The sequence below is a fragment of the Hipposideros armiger genome, unplaced genomic scaffold (assembly GCF_001890085.2).
Source record: "Hipposideros armiger isolate ML-2016 unplaced genomic scaffold, ASM189008v1 scaffold_1576, whole genome shotgun sequence".
Classification (NCBI taxonomy): domain Eukaryota; kingdom Metazoa; phylum Chordata; class Mammalia; order Chiroptera; family Hipposideridae; genus Hipposideros; species Hipposideros armiger.
Genome location: NW_017732926.1, coordinates 117158 through 131700, shown reverse-complemented (window position 1 = coordinate 131700; position 14543 = coordinate 117158). Strand labels below are relative to the sequence as shown.

The 14543-nt window shown below is 57.9% G+C and overlaps 2 protein-coding genes and 1 long non-coding RNA gene across 3 annotated transcripts; all 3 read right to left on the bottom strand.

The window, feature by feature from the left end:
- Window positions 1–21: 21 nt before the first annotated feature.
- On the bottom strand, window positions 22–2025 carry TNFRSF12A (TNF receptor superfamily member 12A). The gene is made up of 4 exons (XM_019634299.1): window positions 1866–2025; window positions 1032–1136; window positions 714–848; window positions 22–625 (listed from the first exon to the last, which is right to left on the bottom strand). The coding sequence occupies exons 1-4, from the start codon at window positions 1957–1959 to the stop codon at window positions 570–572; spliced, it is 390 nt and encodes a 129-aa protein (XP_019489844.1). The 5' UTR covers window positions 1960–2025; the 3' UTR covers window positions 22–569.
- Window positions 2026–5583: 3558 nt separating this feature from the next.
- LOC109377830 (uncharacterized) lies at window positions 5584–7519 on the bottom strand. Its single transcript, XR_002122940.1, has 5 exons — window positions 7486–7519; window positions 6953–6982; window positions 6807–6839; window positions 5699–5731; window positions 5584–5613 (listed from the first exon to the last, which is right to left on the bottom strand). It is a non-coding gene; the product is annotated as an uncharacterized LOC109377830 (long non-coding RNA).
- Window positions 7520–8194: 675 nt separating this feature from the next.
- On the bottom strand, window positions 8195–9628 carry CLDN9 (claudin 9). Its single transcript, XM_019634293.1, has one exon. It carries the CDS (start codon window positions 9268–9270, stop codon window positions 8617–8619), a length of 654 nt encoding a protein of 217 aa, XP_019489838.1. The 5' UTR covers window positions 9271–9628; the 3' UTR covers window positions 8195–8616.
- Window positions 9629–14543: the final 4915 nt, after the last annotated feature.

Genomic DNA, 14543 nt, shown 5'->3' with positions numbered 1-14543 from the left:
ATCATGTCACTCTCCGAACCATTTAAAGTTAAAGATTCTTTTATTAATAAATTCTCCCCCCTCCAAACTTTCTCCCCAAAATAAATATCTCCCCCCTTTGAGGGTTGGGGGGGCAGTGTCTTAGGGCCAGCCCCCCTAGAGGGCCAGCCCCCTAGTGTTAGGAACAGGTCCTTAACCCCCCAGGCTGAGACCCCAGTGTTGGAATTTCAGCACATCTGAGTGGGTGGAGCCTGGTGCTGTGTCTGTCAGGTCAGACTGGCCCCCAGGCCATGGGGTGGGGGACCCTTGTGCAAATGTTGCAGTTCCTTAGTGTCAGCTGTCTGGTGTGAGCCAGCTTAGGTCTCATTTTCTGTCCTGGAGCCAGAGACAGGGCAGTCAGACACCTTGATGGCTCCTCTGAAGCCTGGGTCCAGGCCTCAGAGAAATGATTCACCCGTCCCCCATGCCTGCACACCCCTGTGGTTGGAGCACCCTGGCTCAGGCTGTGTCTGGGAGGCAGGGGCTGGCTCTAGAATGAATGAATGAATGATGAGTGGGCGTGGCCTCCTGCTGGCAGGGGATGTTCATTGTCACTGGATCAGTGCCACACCAGGACATCCCTCCCCACCGGTCTCCTCTATGGGAGCTGCAAGATAAAAAGAGGGGTCGTCAAGAGCAGGGAAGATGGTGAAGATTGATAGTGGGGGACAGGCAGGCGAGCAGGGCACACTTACTGGTAAATTTCTCTCTCCTGCGGCACCGTCTCCAGACCAGGAAACCGGAAAGTAGCCCCAGTACAAGGGCCAGGCTCAGGGCTCCCCCCAAGATGGGCCACAACAGCCGAAAGGTGGCTGGAGGGGCCGCAGCACCTGGGGGCAGGACTCAGTCACACCTCGCCCCTCTCCGGACCAGCCCCACCCCTATCGAGACCCCTACCCAGATTGGAGGCCCTTCCCCACTCCCGCCCCCTCCACATTAATTCCCCAGATCTGAAGTCCCATGCTCCCTCTACCCCAGCAACTTCTCTCCCCCAGGCCCCGCCCCCCACTCACAGCCCAGGCAGAAGTCGCTGTGCGGTCGCGCCGGGCACGACGCGCAGTCCATGCACTTGTCGAGGTCTGCACTCCAGGAGCTACCGCGAGAGCAGGGGGTGGTGCCTGAGGAGGGGGCCGCGGGTCAGAGGCTGGGGGCGGGGCGGGGCTATTCTGGGGGCTGAGGTCAGGGTCGGCAGGCTCGAATAACGTGAGTCACCGGCGCCCTCCTCCCGCATTCCTCACAGGTGACCGCACGGCCCGACCGGGACACGGCAGCGCAGGGAGTCGGGGGGAAAGGGGGGGGGGCGTAGCGCGGGAGGTCAGGTCCCCACAAACCCACCCCCCCGCCGCCGCCGGCGGGTGACTCATTCCTGGGCATCGGGCCCGACCCCGGTCCCTCCCCCCCGCATAGCTGGGCACTGAAGTCACCGGATGGAAGGGGGCACCCCACATGTTATGGGGCACAGACCCCCGTGCCTCTCGACATCCCCTCCCGATTATTCGGTCACTGGGGCTGGGCACACCCGGTAGTGACCAGGCTGGGGGCATGCCCCCTTCACCGGACGAGACATCCCGCCCTCAAACTTTCTCCACTTCCGAGTCCGGACTTTAAAGACAGATTCCCCTCGTTGGACTGGCGGGAAACTGAAGCCCGGAATGAGGATGAAGCTCGGAGCGAGATGGGATCTCCCCTGGCCAGAGAGCGCGGTGTCTGGAGACCTGACCCCGGATCCCATGTCCCCCCAGTTCTGCCCGCTCCTCTAAGCCCCAAAGCCGGTTCCCCGTTCCCGGGCCGAGGGTTCCCCGGCCCCCACGCCCTTCCGCCCAGTCCCTGTTTGGCGCCCGGTGTACCTGGCACCCGCTCCCCCGCCGCAGGGCACAGCAGCGCCAGCCCGAGCCACAGCACCAGGAGCCGCAGCAACGGGCACAGCAGACCAGGAGCCATGGTGAGCGTCCCGCGGGCGCAGCAGTCTGCTACCGCCGCGGGCCTCAGAGACCAATAGCGTCAGCCCCGCCCCCGCCCCCGCCTTCCGGGGCAGACCCCTCGCGTGGGCCCGCCCAGCGGCCCGCCCCGCCTGGCCCGCTAAGTTCAATCGTTCGCTCTGCAAACGCCGTCCTTATGCGCGATCTGCTAGGACCCGGCAAGGACGCCGACGTGCTGCCCACTAGGTGCTCAGGTCCGGGAGGCGTGTATGTGTGAGTTGGGGGTGGGGGAAGGGGAACAGACGCGAAACCACCCATTGACCCATTTTAAAGATAAGTGCAGCTCTGTTAAGGGCCCTGGGGATATAATAATAAACGTAACAAAAATGATAACGTGTCCTGTAATTTCTACCTTAGGACTTAGCTACCTAGTAAAACGCAGGCTTGTTGTCTCCATTTTGCAGAATATGAAACTTAGGCTCGGGAAGGTTAGGTTAATTCCCGAGGTCACAGCACTAGCACTAGTAAGTGGCGGAGCCCAGACCCAAGTTCCACGCCCTGCACCAAGACCTACTGTGGGCCCCGACGCCAGCCCCTGATGTCCCCGCACCCGGGTCAGCCGCAGACGTTGCAGCCCCAATCTCGAGCGCCCCCGACTGACAAAGTTGGGATTCGCGCGCCCGCCGCGGTCTGGACTGGGGTCCCTGCCCCTCCCCGGGGCGGTGGTCCAGTGACGTCAGTGCCTCTTTAAGACCCTGCCCCCGCCCCATCCCCACACTCCGCAGACTCTTAGGAATCTCCGCGGACTCCTTCCTTCTCAGGTGAGCCTGGGGGCAGTGTGCGTGTCGGGGTGAGGGAAGAGATGGATGCCTCCAGGAGTGGGGTGCTGGGGGTGTGGACTGCTGGAGAACTTGGACTGATCTGACTGCGGCCACCGGGCCGACGAACCCCCGGGCGCGTGGCTGCACGGAAGCCGCCGAGCAGATCGAGTCCTTCTGCGACTCGAGAAGGGTTAAATGCTCCTCCTCTCCTCCCCTGGGACAAAGGCACCGAAACCTGGTCTCCCCTCCCCCACCTACACTGCTCTCAGGGGCGGGCGCCCCTCCCCCTCACCTGCAGGGACGGACCCTTGGCGAGCGCCGCCATTAAACTACCTCGGGCTAGCGCCTCCCTGGTTGGGGCGGGGGGCGGCTGAGGACATCCACCTTCGGGCCGGACTCCGAAGGCAGGTAGGGATCGAGAGCAAGAAGGGGATCCCTCGGACCGAGCCTAGCCCATAATGTGTGGAAAGGGAATAGGGTCGAGGGCAGCGGAGAGGCGCAGGGTGCCTAGGCCGGCGTGGCCCAGGCCCTAACCCGGCCAGACCCCTCTCAGACACTCTCAGACACCTGGAGAGTGGACAGGCGAGTGTAACCCACGAGGGCTGGCCTGCCCTCCCGAGCTCTTCAGCTCGGCCCAGGTAAGGGCCGGGCGCAAATGAGAAGTGGGTGGGGAGTCTGTCCTCTGGTCACACTGCTGGGCTGGTGCTATGTTTAGGTCTAAGCCATGCACGCGGGGAACCTTTGGGCAATGGAGAACCATAACAGGACCCTGAATAGAACTGACCCCCGTGGAGACCTCCAACACTAAGTGGGATGTAAGGAGAGACAGGTGGGGGGAGGGCTGCCCAGAGGAGCTGGTTCACTGGATAGACACCAAGGATTTTAGCTCCTTTTAGTGTTGTGTCTTGAGAGGATGGCATTTTGGGTAAGAATACACAAGAAAAATGCCCCCAACCTTGAGGTTATGCTCTCTGGTCCCTAGGAGAAGGAAGCAGGACCTAAGGAGGCAACTGGTGGCCTTAGGGAAAGAAGTGTTTTCAGGTTGGAGGTTTTTTTTTCTTCATCTCTCCTCCCCCCACCCTACCCCCAGAGATTGGCTGGGGTTGGGCTGGGCTGGGCTGGGCTGGGGCAAGCCAGGCCAGGTAGGGACTGGTGGACCATCCAGGACACAAGATCTTTAAGATCAAACTGGCAATCACCTGCCTGGGGTAGGGACAATATTGGGGTGAAGAGTTTGGACACTTGTTGGGTGATGGGAAGAGGCTTGGAATTTTGGTGTTGAAACTGACAAGTTTTGAGTCTGAAACTTGTGGCTGAGTCCAACCTCCCATCCATGTGCCCTGTGGAAAACAGCTGTAAACTGTGCTGTGTCCCTTCATCCCCTTTTTGCAACTTTGTTGTTTGATGCAATATATCCAAAGTGGTTGAGGGACTAACACTTGCATAGGATTAATATTATCTTTCATTTGCACTCAAAACAGCCAGAACCAGGTGATTCCTTATTCACTATTGTAAGCCAGTGCCACAGAACCAGAGACAAAGAAATGCTAAAGCAGGGGCTGGCCAAGTGGCTCAGTTAGTTAAGAGTTGGCTTAAGATTGCGAGCTCTGAGCAACAGGGCTGCCAGTTCGATTCTCACATGGGCCAGTGACGCTGCGCCCGAGCTGAGCTGTTGCTGAGCTGCCAACAGGTGGNTGAGTTTAGAAAGCACAGAGAGGGCCTGAACAGCTGAGGCAGCCTGGGAATATGGGCAGCGGGGGAGTGACCCTGATCTGGCATGGGGACAGAGGCAGACAAACTCACACCTGCTTTCTGAGGTTTCAGTCCCCACTGGATGGCTGGAGTCGGTGCTAGGAAGAAAGCCATGGGACAGGAGTGAGCCCAGGACCCAGTGAGTTAGGAATGCTGCAGCCTGGAATGGGGGCAGGGGCTGGGGGGGGGGCTGCCATATTGGGGGTTACATGGAGTCTCAGGGCCAGAACTCAGGCTTTTCCTCAGCTGGCTCACTGTGACAAGCCCCAGTCTCAGCTGGAGAATTGGGCATGGGGGCCTTCTGAGCAGCTCAGCCAGGCCCAGCCCCGCCAGGGACCAGGTACGCTCCACCCTGTGCCCCCCACTCCACACTAACCTGGGAACTTGCCATTCTGTACTGGCGGAGGGGGCTGGGATTTTGGGCCCCAGCCACCTGCTTTATCAGAAGGGACCCCTGGAGTGGGAAGCCTGGGGAGAAGCAACGGGGGAACCCTCCCATTGCAGGGACCTAGATGGGAGAGGAAGGGAGAGGGCAGTGAGCCCAGGCCGGCGCCTACTCCAGGCTGCCCTCCTGGCGTTGGACTGGCCAAGCCACCAGGCTGCGGTGGCTTCTAGGGCAGACACAGTTTTCAAGGGGAGTCATTGTCCAGGCCAGAAAAAGCCCATTTCCTGTGGGTCACAACCTGCTCTGGGGACCAGGTGACCCACCCACCTGACCTGGTTCCTGCTGTTTGCCCATCCAGCCCCTCTGCCTTCCAGCAACATCCTTCCTACCTCCCTCTTGCCCCCCCCCAAGCCCCTGGGGCATCACCTGGCTGGGCCCCCAGCCCATTTCCATTGCCATATCCTGGAAAGGAAAAGCAGGGGTTTGAGGGGCAGTATTGGGGGGGGAAGTCTGGAGGGAGAGGCAGAAGAAAGTACAGGACAGAGATAGGGGAGCCTCTCACTTGCCTGGCTTCTGAGGTTTCACACCCGCTCCTAGACCTCAAGGAGAAACAGAGAGACAGCTCAGAGGGGACCAGCTCTAGGACTGAGCCCTCTGTCCTCTCTATTGAGACCCGCATTGTACTCACCTGGTGGGAGCCCATTCCCTGGCATGTATCCTGGGAGGAAAAGCAAAAATGAGGACAGGAGCTGGGGTGGGAGAGATTTCAGAGGGAGGCAGGAGAGGGGCAGGGATGAGCTCACCTGGCTTTGGAGGGCTCACACCCCCTCCTAGGCCTAGGGAGAAACAGAGGGAGGCTGAGTGACAGATGGACCCCACTCTGCTCCTTCTCTTCCCCAGGCCCCAACTCTTTGGTCCATGGGCTCTGTACCCTCTTCTTCTCTCCCCCTACCTGCCCTGCCTCCCTTACCTGGCTGGGCCCCTTCACCAGGGAAGGCTCCAGCTCCCAGCCCATTCCTGTAAACTGGGGAGCCAGGGTGGGCGTTGCGAAGGGGAAAGGGGTGGAGGGAGTAGACAGTTTCTGGGGTAGAGAGGAGTGAGGTGTCCAATTCTGATACCAATTCCAATTCTGGGGGATTTCAAACACCCTCAAGCAATTCTCAGATACCAGCTGGGTGTCCTCCAATTTAACTCAATTCTGACACTTTCTACCTGGAGATACTACCAGGTCCCACAGGTTAAGGGCTCAGTCCCACAATACTGTTCCCTCCTCCCACTTCCAATCCAGGGCATCTGTGCTTCTAACCAATCAGCTATATAAATCAGAGGTTCCCATGACCCCCTCTTTGGGTTCAATTATTTTTCTAGAGTGGCTCACAGAACTCGGGAAAACAGTTCACTTGCTAGATCACAGGTTTATTATAAAGGACACAACTCGGAGACATCCAGGTGAATGAGATGCTTAGGACAGGTGTACAGGAAGGTGCTTGGAGCTTGCGTGTTCTCCACACACGTGCACGGACCTCCCTTCAACTCTCCTCCCTGGTTTACCAACCAGGAAAGAAGCTCTCCCAACCTGGTTCTTTGGGTGTTTATTGGGCTTCCTTACACAGGAACGAGAGATGAAATCATTGGCCACTGCTGACTGAACTCATCTCCAGCCCTGCCCCCTCCCCAGAGGTCAGGGTTGGGACTGAAAGTTGCAACCTTCCAATCACAAAGTAGGTCCCCTGGCAATCAGCCCACTCTTAGTTAACCTAGGGGCTTTTAAAATGCAACAAAAGGCACCTTTATCGTGCTCATCACCTAGGAAATTCCCAGTTTTTAGGAGCTAGTTCTGTGCTAGGAATAAAAGACCAAATATTTATTATAAATCACAGTATCACTAGGAGGAAGAGAGAAAGGGTTTACCTGGCTTCTGAGGCTTCATGCCTTCGCTAATGCCTGGAAAAGAGGGGGGACCAGGTGAGGGACCCATTACCTACCCATCCAGACTCTCCTCCAGAGCCTGGCATCTGACACCCAGCGCCCACACCAACACCGGCTCATTTCATTACCTGGTCCTTGGTCCATTGGAACAGCAGAGCCTGTGGGGACAGAAGAGGGAGAAGCAACAGAACGCTGGGAGCTGGGTACCTTTTCTCCCAGTTTAGGAATGAGCTACCCAGGGCCTTCCTCTATCTTGGCCACCAATTCCATTGAATCACCACACAAGCTCTCCAAGTCAAGCAGGAGCTCACCAGGGGACCCTCAAACTAGGGTCTGGGTGAAGATCCCACCCATGTCCAGGGACCCCTACTCTCTTCCCACTCCTCAGCTTGTGTGAGCACCTCAGTACCTGCTCTGTAGCCATTCTGACCTGGGACCAGTGGGAGGGAGGGGTTAGCAGGGGATTGGAGCCCGGGCAAGGTGGGGTGAAGGCCCGGCCCATGGTCTCCCCTCAGGCCAAGCCAGAAGAACCACATGGGGGTCGTGCAGGCTCTCCGCCAGCCTCTCTAAATCATTTGCCAATCCTGCCCCTCAAACACCTGGTGGAAGGCGGAACAGGACACCCAGACACAGACGTCTCCCCAGACTCCATCAGTCTCACCTGGCTGGGCTCCCAGCCCGTTCCCGAATCCTGGGGGTGACAGATGACGTGGGGTGTGAATTGATGAGTGGGAGCTCCGAGTTTTTGGGAGGAAGAGAGAGGGCATGTAGGGGAGAGGCTCACCTGGCTTCTGGGGNCTGGATCTTTCTCCACTCTGGACATTGCCATCTTAGAGGCCAGCCTGGAGCTGTGGCCCCAGGGTGAAGGCCGCTTGCTGGCCAGGTGTTTTTGTGACAAGATGCTTTGTCTGGCCCACCTTGCTGGTCACGCCTCTGGAACCAGGGCTCCAGAGCCTCAAATAGCCTCGAGAAGACCAGGTGATAAGTGACCAAAGAACCATCTACTTCCAAGGCTTCTGACCTCTGGCTCTTCTATCCTCAGTTGCATCCCAGCCATGCTATAGACCCCTGACCCTCTCACCTCCAGCCCCTGCACACTTCTGCTATGCCCCTCCCACACTCACAAGTTTTTATTAAAATAAAGTGTTTTGTTACTTGCCATTGGTGTTGCTGGGGGTGCTGCTGAGTTCAGCCTGGTGTGAGGAGGTGAACACCAGCAGCTCTCCTCCTTTGTTTGCCCCACTGCCTTGCATGGCCTGAGTGAGGTTACCCACAGAGCAGGACCTGGAGCAGGCCTGACAGCCCTGGGGAGTACACCTGGCTTTCCCTGCCCAATCACAGATCAAAGCAGCCTGGAGGTACAAATTCTGCATTTATTCCAGGGAGGGGGACAGGGGGGCTGGGCTGGGCCTCTGGATATAGTGGTGGCGAGACTGGAAGGGACCAACTCCAGGGCAGGCAGAGCATGATCCTCTCTTTGTTTTAAGCCAAGGAGCTACTGCTCTTTGGGTGAGGCCCAGGTTCCAGGTGCAGGGGAGGCCTCAGAGGAAGAGGAGGAGGGCTAGCCTAAGTCTTGAGCTGCAGAAGAAAGCAACTGGTCAGGAAAAGCTGGGGGAGACCAGGAGGTGGGAAGCCCCACTGAGGAGGGTCTGGGCTCAGCCGGGTCTGGCTGGAGCTCCGTGGAAAGTGGGTTTCACCTGGGGGAGGGGTTGATGGTAGAAGGCAGAGGTTAGAGGGTATCCATTACAAGGTCAAGGCTCTGAGCAGCAGGCTTCCGGGGATATGCTCCACCTCACACATAGTCCCTCTTGTCCATTCCAGACGTCCCCGAGCGGGAGGGGATGGAGTAGCCCAGCCTGGGTCCACGGGGCCTTTCGATCTGGGGCGGGGGGCACGTGCAGCAGAGGAGGCCTCCACCCAGCATAAGCAGGGCAGCTGCCGCCCAGCCCAAGTAGAGGGAGGCCCCAAGCTCCCGCTTAAGGGCCTCGGCCACCAGAGGGTTGTAGAAGTCCTGGATGATGGCGTGGGCCGTCCAGCAGACAGGGATGAGAACCAGGATGCCCGAGAGGAGGAGGATGACCCCCGCTGTGAGCACGATCCGGGCTTTGGCGCCTTCGTCCTCCACACAGGTTGTGCACTGGGCGCCAGTGATGGCCACCAGGAGGCCGAGCAAGGCCAGCAGGAGGGCGATGACGCAGAGGGCGCGGGCAGCCTGCAGGTCCTGGGGCAGCGCCAGCATTGAGTCGTACACCTTACACTGCATCTGGCCTGTGCTCTGCACCACACAGGACATCCACAGCCCCTCCCACACCACCTGAGCCACCACAATGCTGTTGCCGATGAAAGCAGTCACCTTCCACAGGGGCAGAGCACAGGACACGAGGGTTCCCAGCCAGCCCAGCACGGCCAGGGTCATGCCCAGGAGTTCTAGGCCAGCTGAAGCCATCTGCCCTCTCTTTAGGCCTTTTCAACCTTCGGTGGCTTGGTTAACAGAGGAGTCAGTCAGACACTGCCAGGTAGGGATCTTGGTGCCTGGCAGGAAGGGGCAGTCAGTGTCCTCAGGCCAAGGCAGTCCTCACATCTGTAGGCCTCTTGCAGGGCACCTCCTCTCTCCGTGCCCCTCACAGGTGTGTCTCCAGCCCCCAACAAATACAAATCAATCTCACAGTCCTGCTCAACTGAGTGGCTAGTGTCCACTCCAGGGGTCTGTGGCCCATCAGTTGCCCAGTGGTTTCTGTTCCTGCCACTCTGCAGTCACGTCCCAGCCACTGTCTCAACAACTGCACGGAACCCTCCCTCCACCAACCCACCTTCAGGCTGAGGAGAGCTTCGTCACCTCTGGCTGGCACAGGTTCACGCTGAGCAGTACACCCTTGCCGGGTGCCACCTGGGGACTGCTGGCTCCTAGCTGCAGGCGGGGTTTTTAAGGCCTAGACAGGGGAGGAGCAGCGAGGCCGAGACTGGGGAAGCCAGCACTATGGCGAGGAGGCGGGGCTGGGGTGGGATTGGGGTGGGGGGGCCTCAGGGTCAATGGGGAGATACCATGACCAGGAAGGGACTGGGGAGGAAAGAACATCCATGCCTGGAGAACCCAGGAACAAAGGAACGAAGAGACTGAGAATCAGCTGGGGAGGATGGGGGGGGCAAAATGTAATTGGCTCGGGACAGAGAAACGCAGGGTATGGGGGCCTCAGCCTGCCTTCCTGAGCCGCCTCCTCCTCCTCCCCCAGACACCCTTCCCCTGCTGTCCTTGCTTTCCACCACCCCACCCCCGTTCATTTCATGATACAAACACACCCCAGTTCCCCCAGTATCGTGCACCCCGACCTGTACCCCGCCCACTGGGACTCTCCGGAATTCGATCTGTCTTCAGTCAGCCCAGTGGCTCTGGCAGCTCCCGAGGGAGGGACCCCGCCCGCACCGTTTCCCCGGCGACAGGTGCCTGGAGCCTAGCTCAGGTGGCATCGTCCAGGCAACGGCCTAGAAAACCACCCCCTCACTTCTACCTCAGCTCAGGTGTGCCCTCTCTGAAACTGGGGACTGAGCAGAGCTGCTGAAGGTCTGTAGAGGCCAGGGGATAAAGATCCTGTTGTGGAGGTGGGAGAGGGGCACTCAGGGCCTGGGGTGACAGGGGAAGAGTGGCAGGGGCAGGAGCCTTGCGTGGGGGTGACGCCCAGGACCCTGTTGTCTCGTCCATGGGGAGTGAGTCCACTCAGGACCGGGACGAGACACTGAGCCCTGCCTCAGTCCTCAGGAAAGACCCTTGGAGCCCTGTGACTCCCCTCATGGGGGGCAGCCTGGAAGTCACACAGACCGTGGCTCAAATCCTGCCCCCCACCTGGGACAGGTCATGGAACGTCATGAGCCTTAACCACCTTGAGAAATCCCAGGGACCCATAAACATGAGCCCCTCATTTTTGGAGAGGGGTCATGAATTCCCTCAAGCCCCTCCCTGGGTGCTAAGAGCTGAGGACTATTGTGTGAAAATGGAGGGAGGTGCTGATGAAATTTCCACTTTCCAGGGTGGTTGGAAGGATTCTCAAAAGCAGTGTCGGGCCCTCACCCGGGAGAGCCTTTCACCTCCAGCCTCCTGAAGAAGACCAGAGGCCTGGCTGCCCTGGGAGGAGGGGTCCCTGGACAGGTGCCCAGGAGGGCTGGGAGGACCCCACACACACATCTGGTCACTGCACCACTCTACTGCCCTGGGGGAGGGGAGAGCACTAAGTGCTTCCTCACCTGTTCAGTGGGGCTTTATTTATAAATGATTCTAACTTCAGTTGGGTGCATTGCTCTGGGAATGGGTTTTAGGATATTTTTGTAAGAGAGGTTTATACTTCCATCAGGTTTGCAAAGGGGTGGGTGGCTCCAAAAGCTTGAGAAACTCTCCCCTTAAAATGGGGGGACTGAGGCCAAAGCCAAGCAGCAGGTCTGCAAGACGAACTCCAGTGGTTGGGGCTTCCTTCATGCCTGGTGCCTCCCCATAGGGCCACGGGGCAGTGCTGTCTAGTATGAAGCAGACCTGGGGGCTCCTTGATGCCTGAGGACAGGGATGGGGGTGACTATGACGGGGCTGCGATGGGCACCAGGAATCTTGGGGTCAGGTTTGTCCCACTCCTCCACCTCCTCCCCAACCAGGCCTCAGATTTCATGGGGGGGGGGGGGCGCTGAGAAGAAGGGCAAATAGAAGCAAGCCTTCAGTGAGCTCCTTCTATAGCTTTTGGGGCCGCCAGGAATCCAGCCCCACAGGTTTGGGCAGGTGTCAGGCCACTCAGGTCTCTGGAGGGGCCCACGGACCTGCCCACAAGGCCTCCCATCCTGGAGAACCCCAGCCCAGGGCCTCTTCTGTCCCCTAGACCCAGAGCAGAAACCCACCTCTTGCCTTGGACATAAGGTGACCCACTCATCCTGATGTCCTGACTTGCCCAGGATATTCCGTTTAAGAACTGAGTCTGGTGTCCTGGGGAAACCAGGACAGTTGGGCAGCCTGCAGTCAGGCCTTGCTTCAAGGGCCTGCCAGTTCCACAGGCAGCTCTAAATCCTCACCGTTGTGATGGAGCCGGTGAGGGGCTGCACCCATTGGGGAAGCTTCATGCCCCAAGATGGCACTAAGAGGACCCTAATTTGTTTACATCTCAGTTCTCTGGCTCAACATCTCTACTCTCAAGCAGAGGGAGACCCCACACTACCAGGGCCTGGCCAGCGACATGGGAGGTATGTGCTCAGAGTATGAAGACCCACCCCCACCCCCCTTTTACTTCCCACCTCCAGAGACCAACCCCTGCCAGACATGCCTCCAAGATGGCTGGGTGGCTTTGGCTTCCTCCCACCTGTCTCCCACTTCTCTCTTTGGTGGAAATTTGTCCGAAAACTAGGAGAGACTGGAAGGGAGTGCTCAGAGGAGCTACCCATTGCGGGAGTGTGCATAGAGGTCGGATTCCCAGGGCCCCTAGGCAGGAATGGACTTCCCGCCCTCAGCCCTCCTTAGAAGGAGGCCAGGAAGCCCCAAGCCCTCTCTTGGGTTCCCTGATCTACCTGAATTCAGTTGGATCTGGGAACTGAAGGGTTAAAGTTGGGGCTTAAGCAGGGACTGTGAAGGGGCTGGAATGCCTTTGATATGGAGAGGCAGGACCCCTCACCACAGTTAGCATCTCAATGGCACTTTAACAAGTCCCTTGCATCCCCACCCCCAACTGCCTCCACCCTAGAGATAAGGGAGAACCTCCCCCAACGTGCTACCCTGAGGGGAAACCCCAGCAGTGAACAGTCTCGCCCTCAGCCAGCCCCTTCAGGGAGTGACAGAATTGGACTGGGTCTTTGTTCTCTCTGGGAGGGCGCTGGGGCGGGAGGCTCGGGTGGGCAGAAGAAACTGGAGCTCAGCTTAGATAGGGGTAAGGTGGAAGTGGGTTAACCCCATCATCTACAATATCTCACTCTTTTATTGGGAAGTGTGGCCCAATGACAAAGGAGGGGAACTAATGGTCACCATATCCTCTGTGGAGCTAGGAAGGGTTGGTGGGGGGCCTTAGGGGCTGCACAACAACCCCAAGAGCAGCATTACCTGTTGCTTTGGGGAGGTGCCCGAGGCCTCCAGATTATAAATAGAAAAGCTGGTCCTGACTCCTGAACTGAAAGGTTTGGATCAAACCTTGATGTCCCGTAAAAGTTCTCACCGGTTTTACAACCCCTATTTTACAGACAAGGATACAAGTTCAAGGAGCTAAGGTAACGTGGCCAAGTGTACATGAGCAAAATAGGACAAACCTGATGCAACCCTAGACCCTGACTTCAAAGCCAGCTCCTTGGCCAGCGCTGCCCGCCGAATTTCCAGGGGGTAATCGGGGCCTCCCGGTGCATTTCTCTGAAGGCTGTAGCAAGGCCACCCCAGGGCTGACCCTCTCAGGGTCACCCCACCTGCATCCTGCCCCTTGCCTCTGGAGCCAGCCATCCCCTTCTTCCCCCAACTCCTCAAAAAACCTGGAAGAATCCCCACTGAGAGCGACATCTGCATCTTATTCCACAGGAAGCCACCCTCCACCCTGGCTCACTTTCGCGGAGTGTGGGAGTGTGTGTCCCTGATGCTGAGAGCACCGTGTTTGCTCACCACCCGCAGGGGCAGCTTACTGGACTCTGGGTCAGACCTGGTGTCAAGCCCACCCCAGGGCCTCTACGGGCAAGTCACAACTACCCTAATCTCAGGTGCCTCCTGGCTGTAAAACGGAGAAAGAAGTCTGCCCTGCCTACCTCCAGAGACGCCAAAGGCATTTGCCCAGACTGCCAGCACCTCATACACCTTGGGGATCACTATAGGTATAGATAAGTGCATTTTGTTAAGAACATAATGGCATTTCACTTATAAACCTGGGCAGACTCCATTGATTGGGTAGCAGTTAACTTTATTATCAATCATAATTGTCAGCTTTGAACCAGCAGCAGTTACCTATCTGGAGTTTTTTTTTTTTTTACTTTATTGGGGAACAGTGTTTTTCCCAGGACCCATCAGCTCCAAGTCAAGTTGTTGTCCTTCAATCTTAGTTGTGGAGGGCACAGCTCAGCTCCAAGTCCAGTCGCCGTTTTCAATCTAGTTGAGAGAGGTGCAGCCCACCATCCCATGCAGGAGTCCAACGGGCAACCTTCTTGTTAAGAGCATGCGCTCTAACCAACTGAGCCATCTGGCCACCCACCGGCAGCTCATCTTAAGTCATTGTCCTCAATCTAGTTGCGGAGGGTGCAACTCACTGGTCCATGTGGGAATCGAACCAGCAACCCTATTGCTCAGAGCTTGAGCTCTAACCAAGCCACCTGGCTGCTCCCCCATCTGGAGTTTTGAGGGTGGGGTTGCCCCCTCCTCGACTTTGTCTTCTTAAAACATACACATTGTGTTGTCCTTCCTGTTTATTGTCTGATCCTTAGCTGAAAGGGGAGGGAGGCTATAGGGCCTAAAGAGGGTAGAGGAAGCAGCAGGCCAGCCAGAATGGGAACTTGGCCATAATTCAGCCAAGGGGAAAGACCATCACTCTATTTTCTCCCTAGACCAGTGAGAGCTTCACCAAGGTACCGGTGCCTTTGGCTCCTGCCCAGGGACTCCAAGGGTACCAAAGGCTCCGGGTCAGCGAGGGGATAGGGCCTAAAACACAGTAAGGGAAGCTGGGAAGTCAGCTCAGGAGTTGGGCCAGTCCTAAAGGGGAGAGAACGCTGCCAATATGGATTAGATGGTGGTCC

What these genes read in the sequence shown, in the direction of transcription:
- TNFRSF12A (XM_019634299.1), bottom strand. Translation starts at nt 1,959, where the DNA reads ATGGCTCCTGGTCTGCTGTGCCCGTTGCTGCGGCTCCTGGTGCTGTGG. An exon ending in CAGCGACTTCTGCCTGGGCT is followed by an intron (nt 849 to 1,031) that starts GTGAGTGGGGGG and finishes TCCTGCCCCCAG; the next exon opens with GTGCTGCGGCCCCTCCAGCC. An exon ending in CAGGAGAGAGAAATTTACCA is followed by an intron (nt 626 to 713) that starts GTAAGTGTGCCC and finishes TTTATCTTGCAG; the next exon opens with CTCCCATAGAGGAGACCGGT.
- CLDN9 (XM_019634293.1), bottom strand. Translation starts at nt 9,270, where the DNA reads ATGGCTTCAGCTGGCCTAGAACTCCTGGGCATGACCCTGGCCGTGCTG.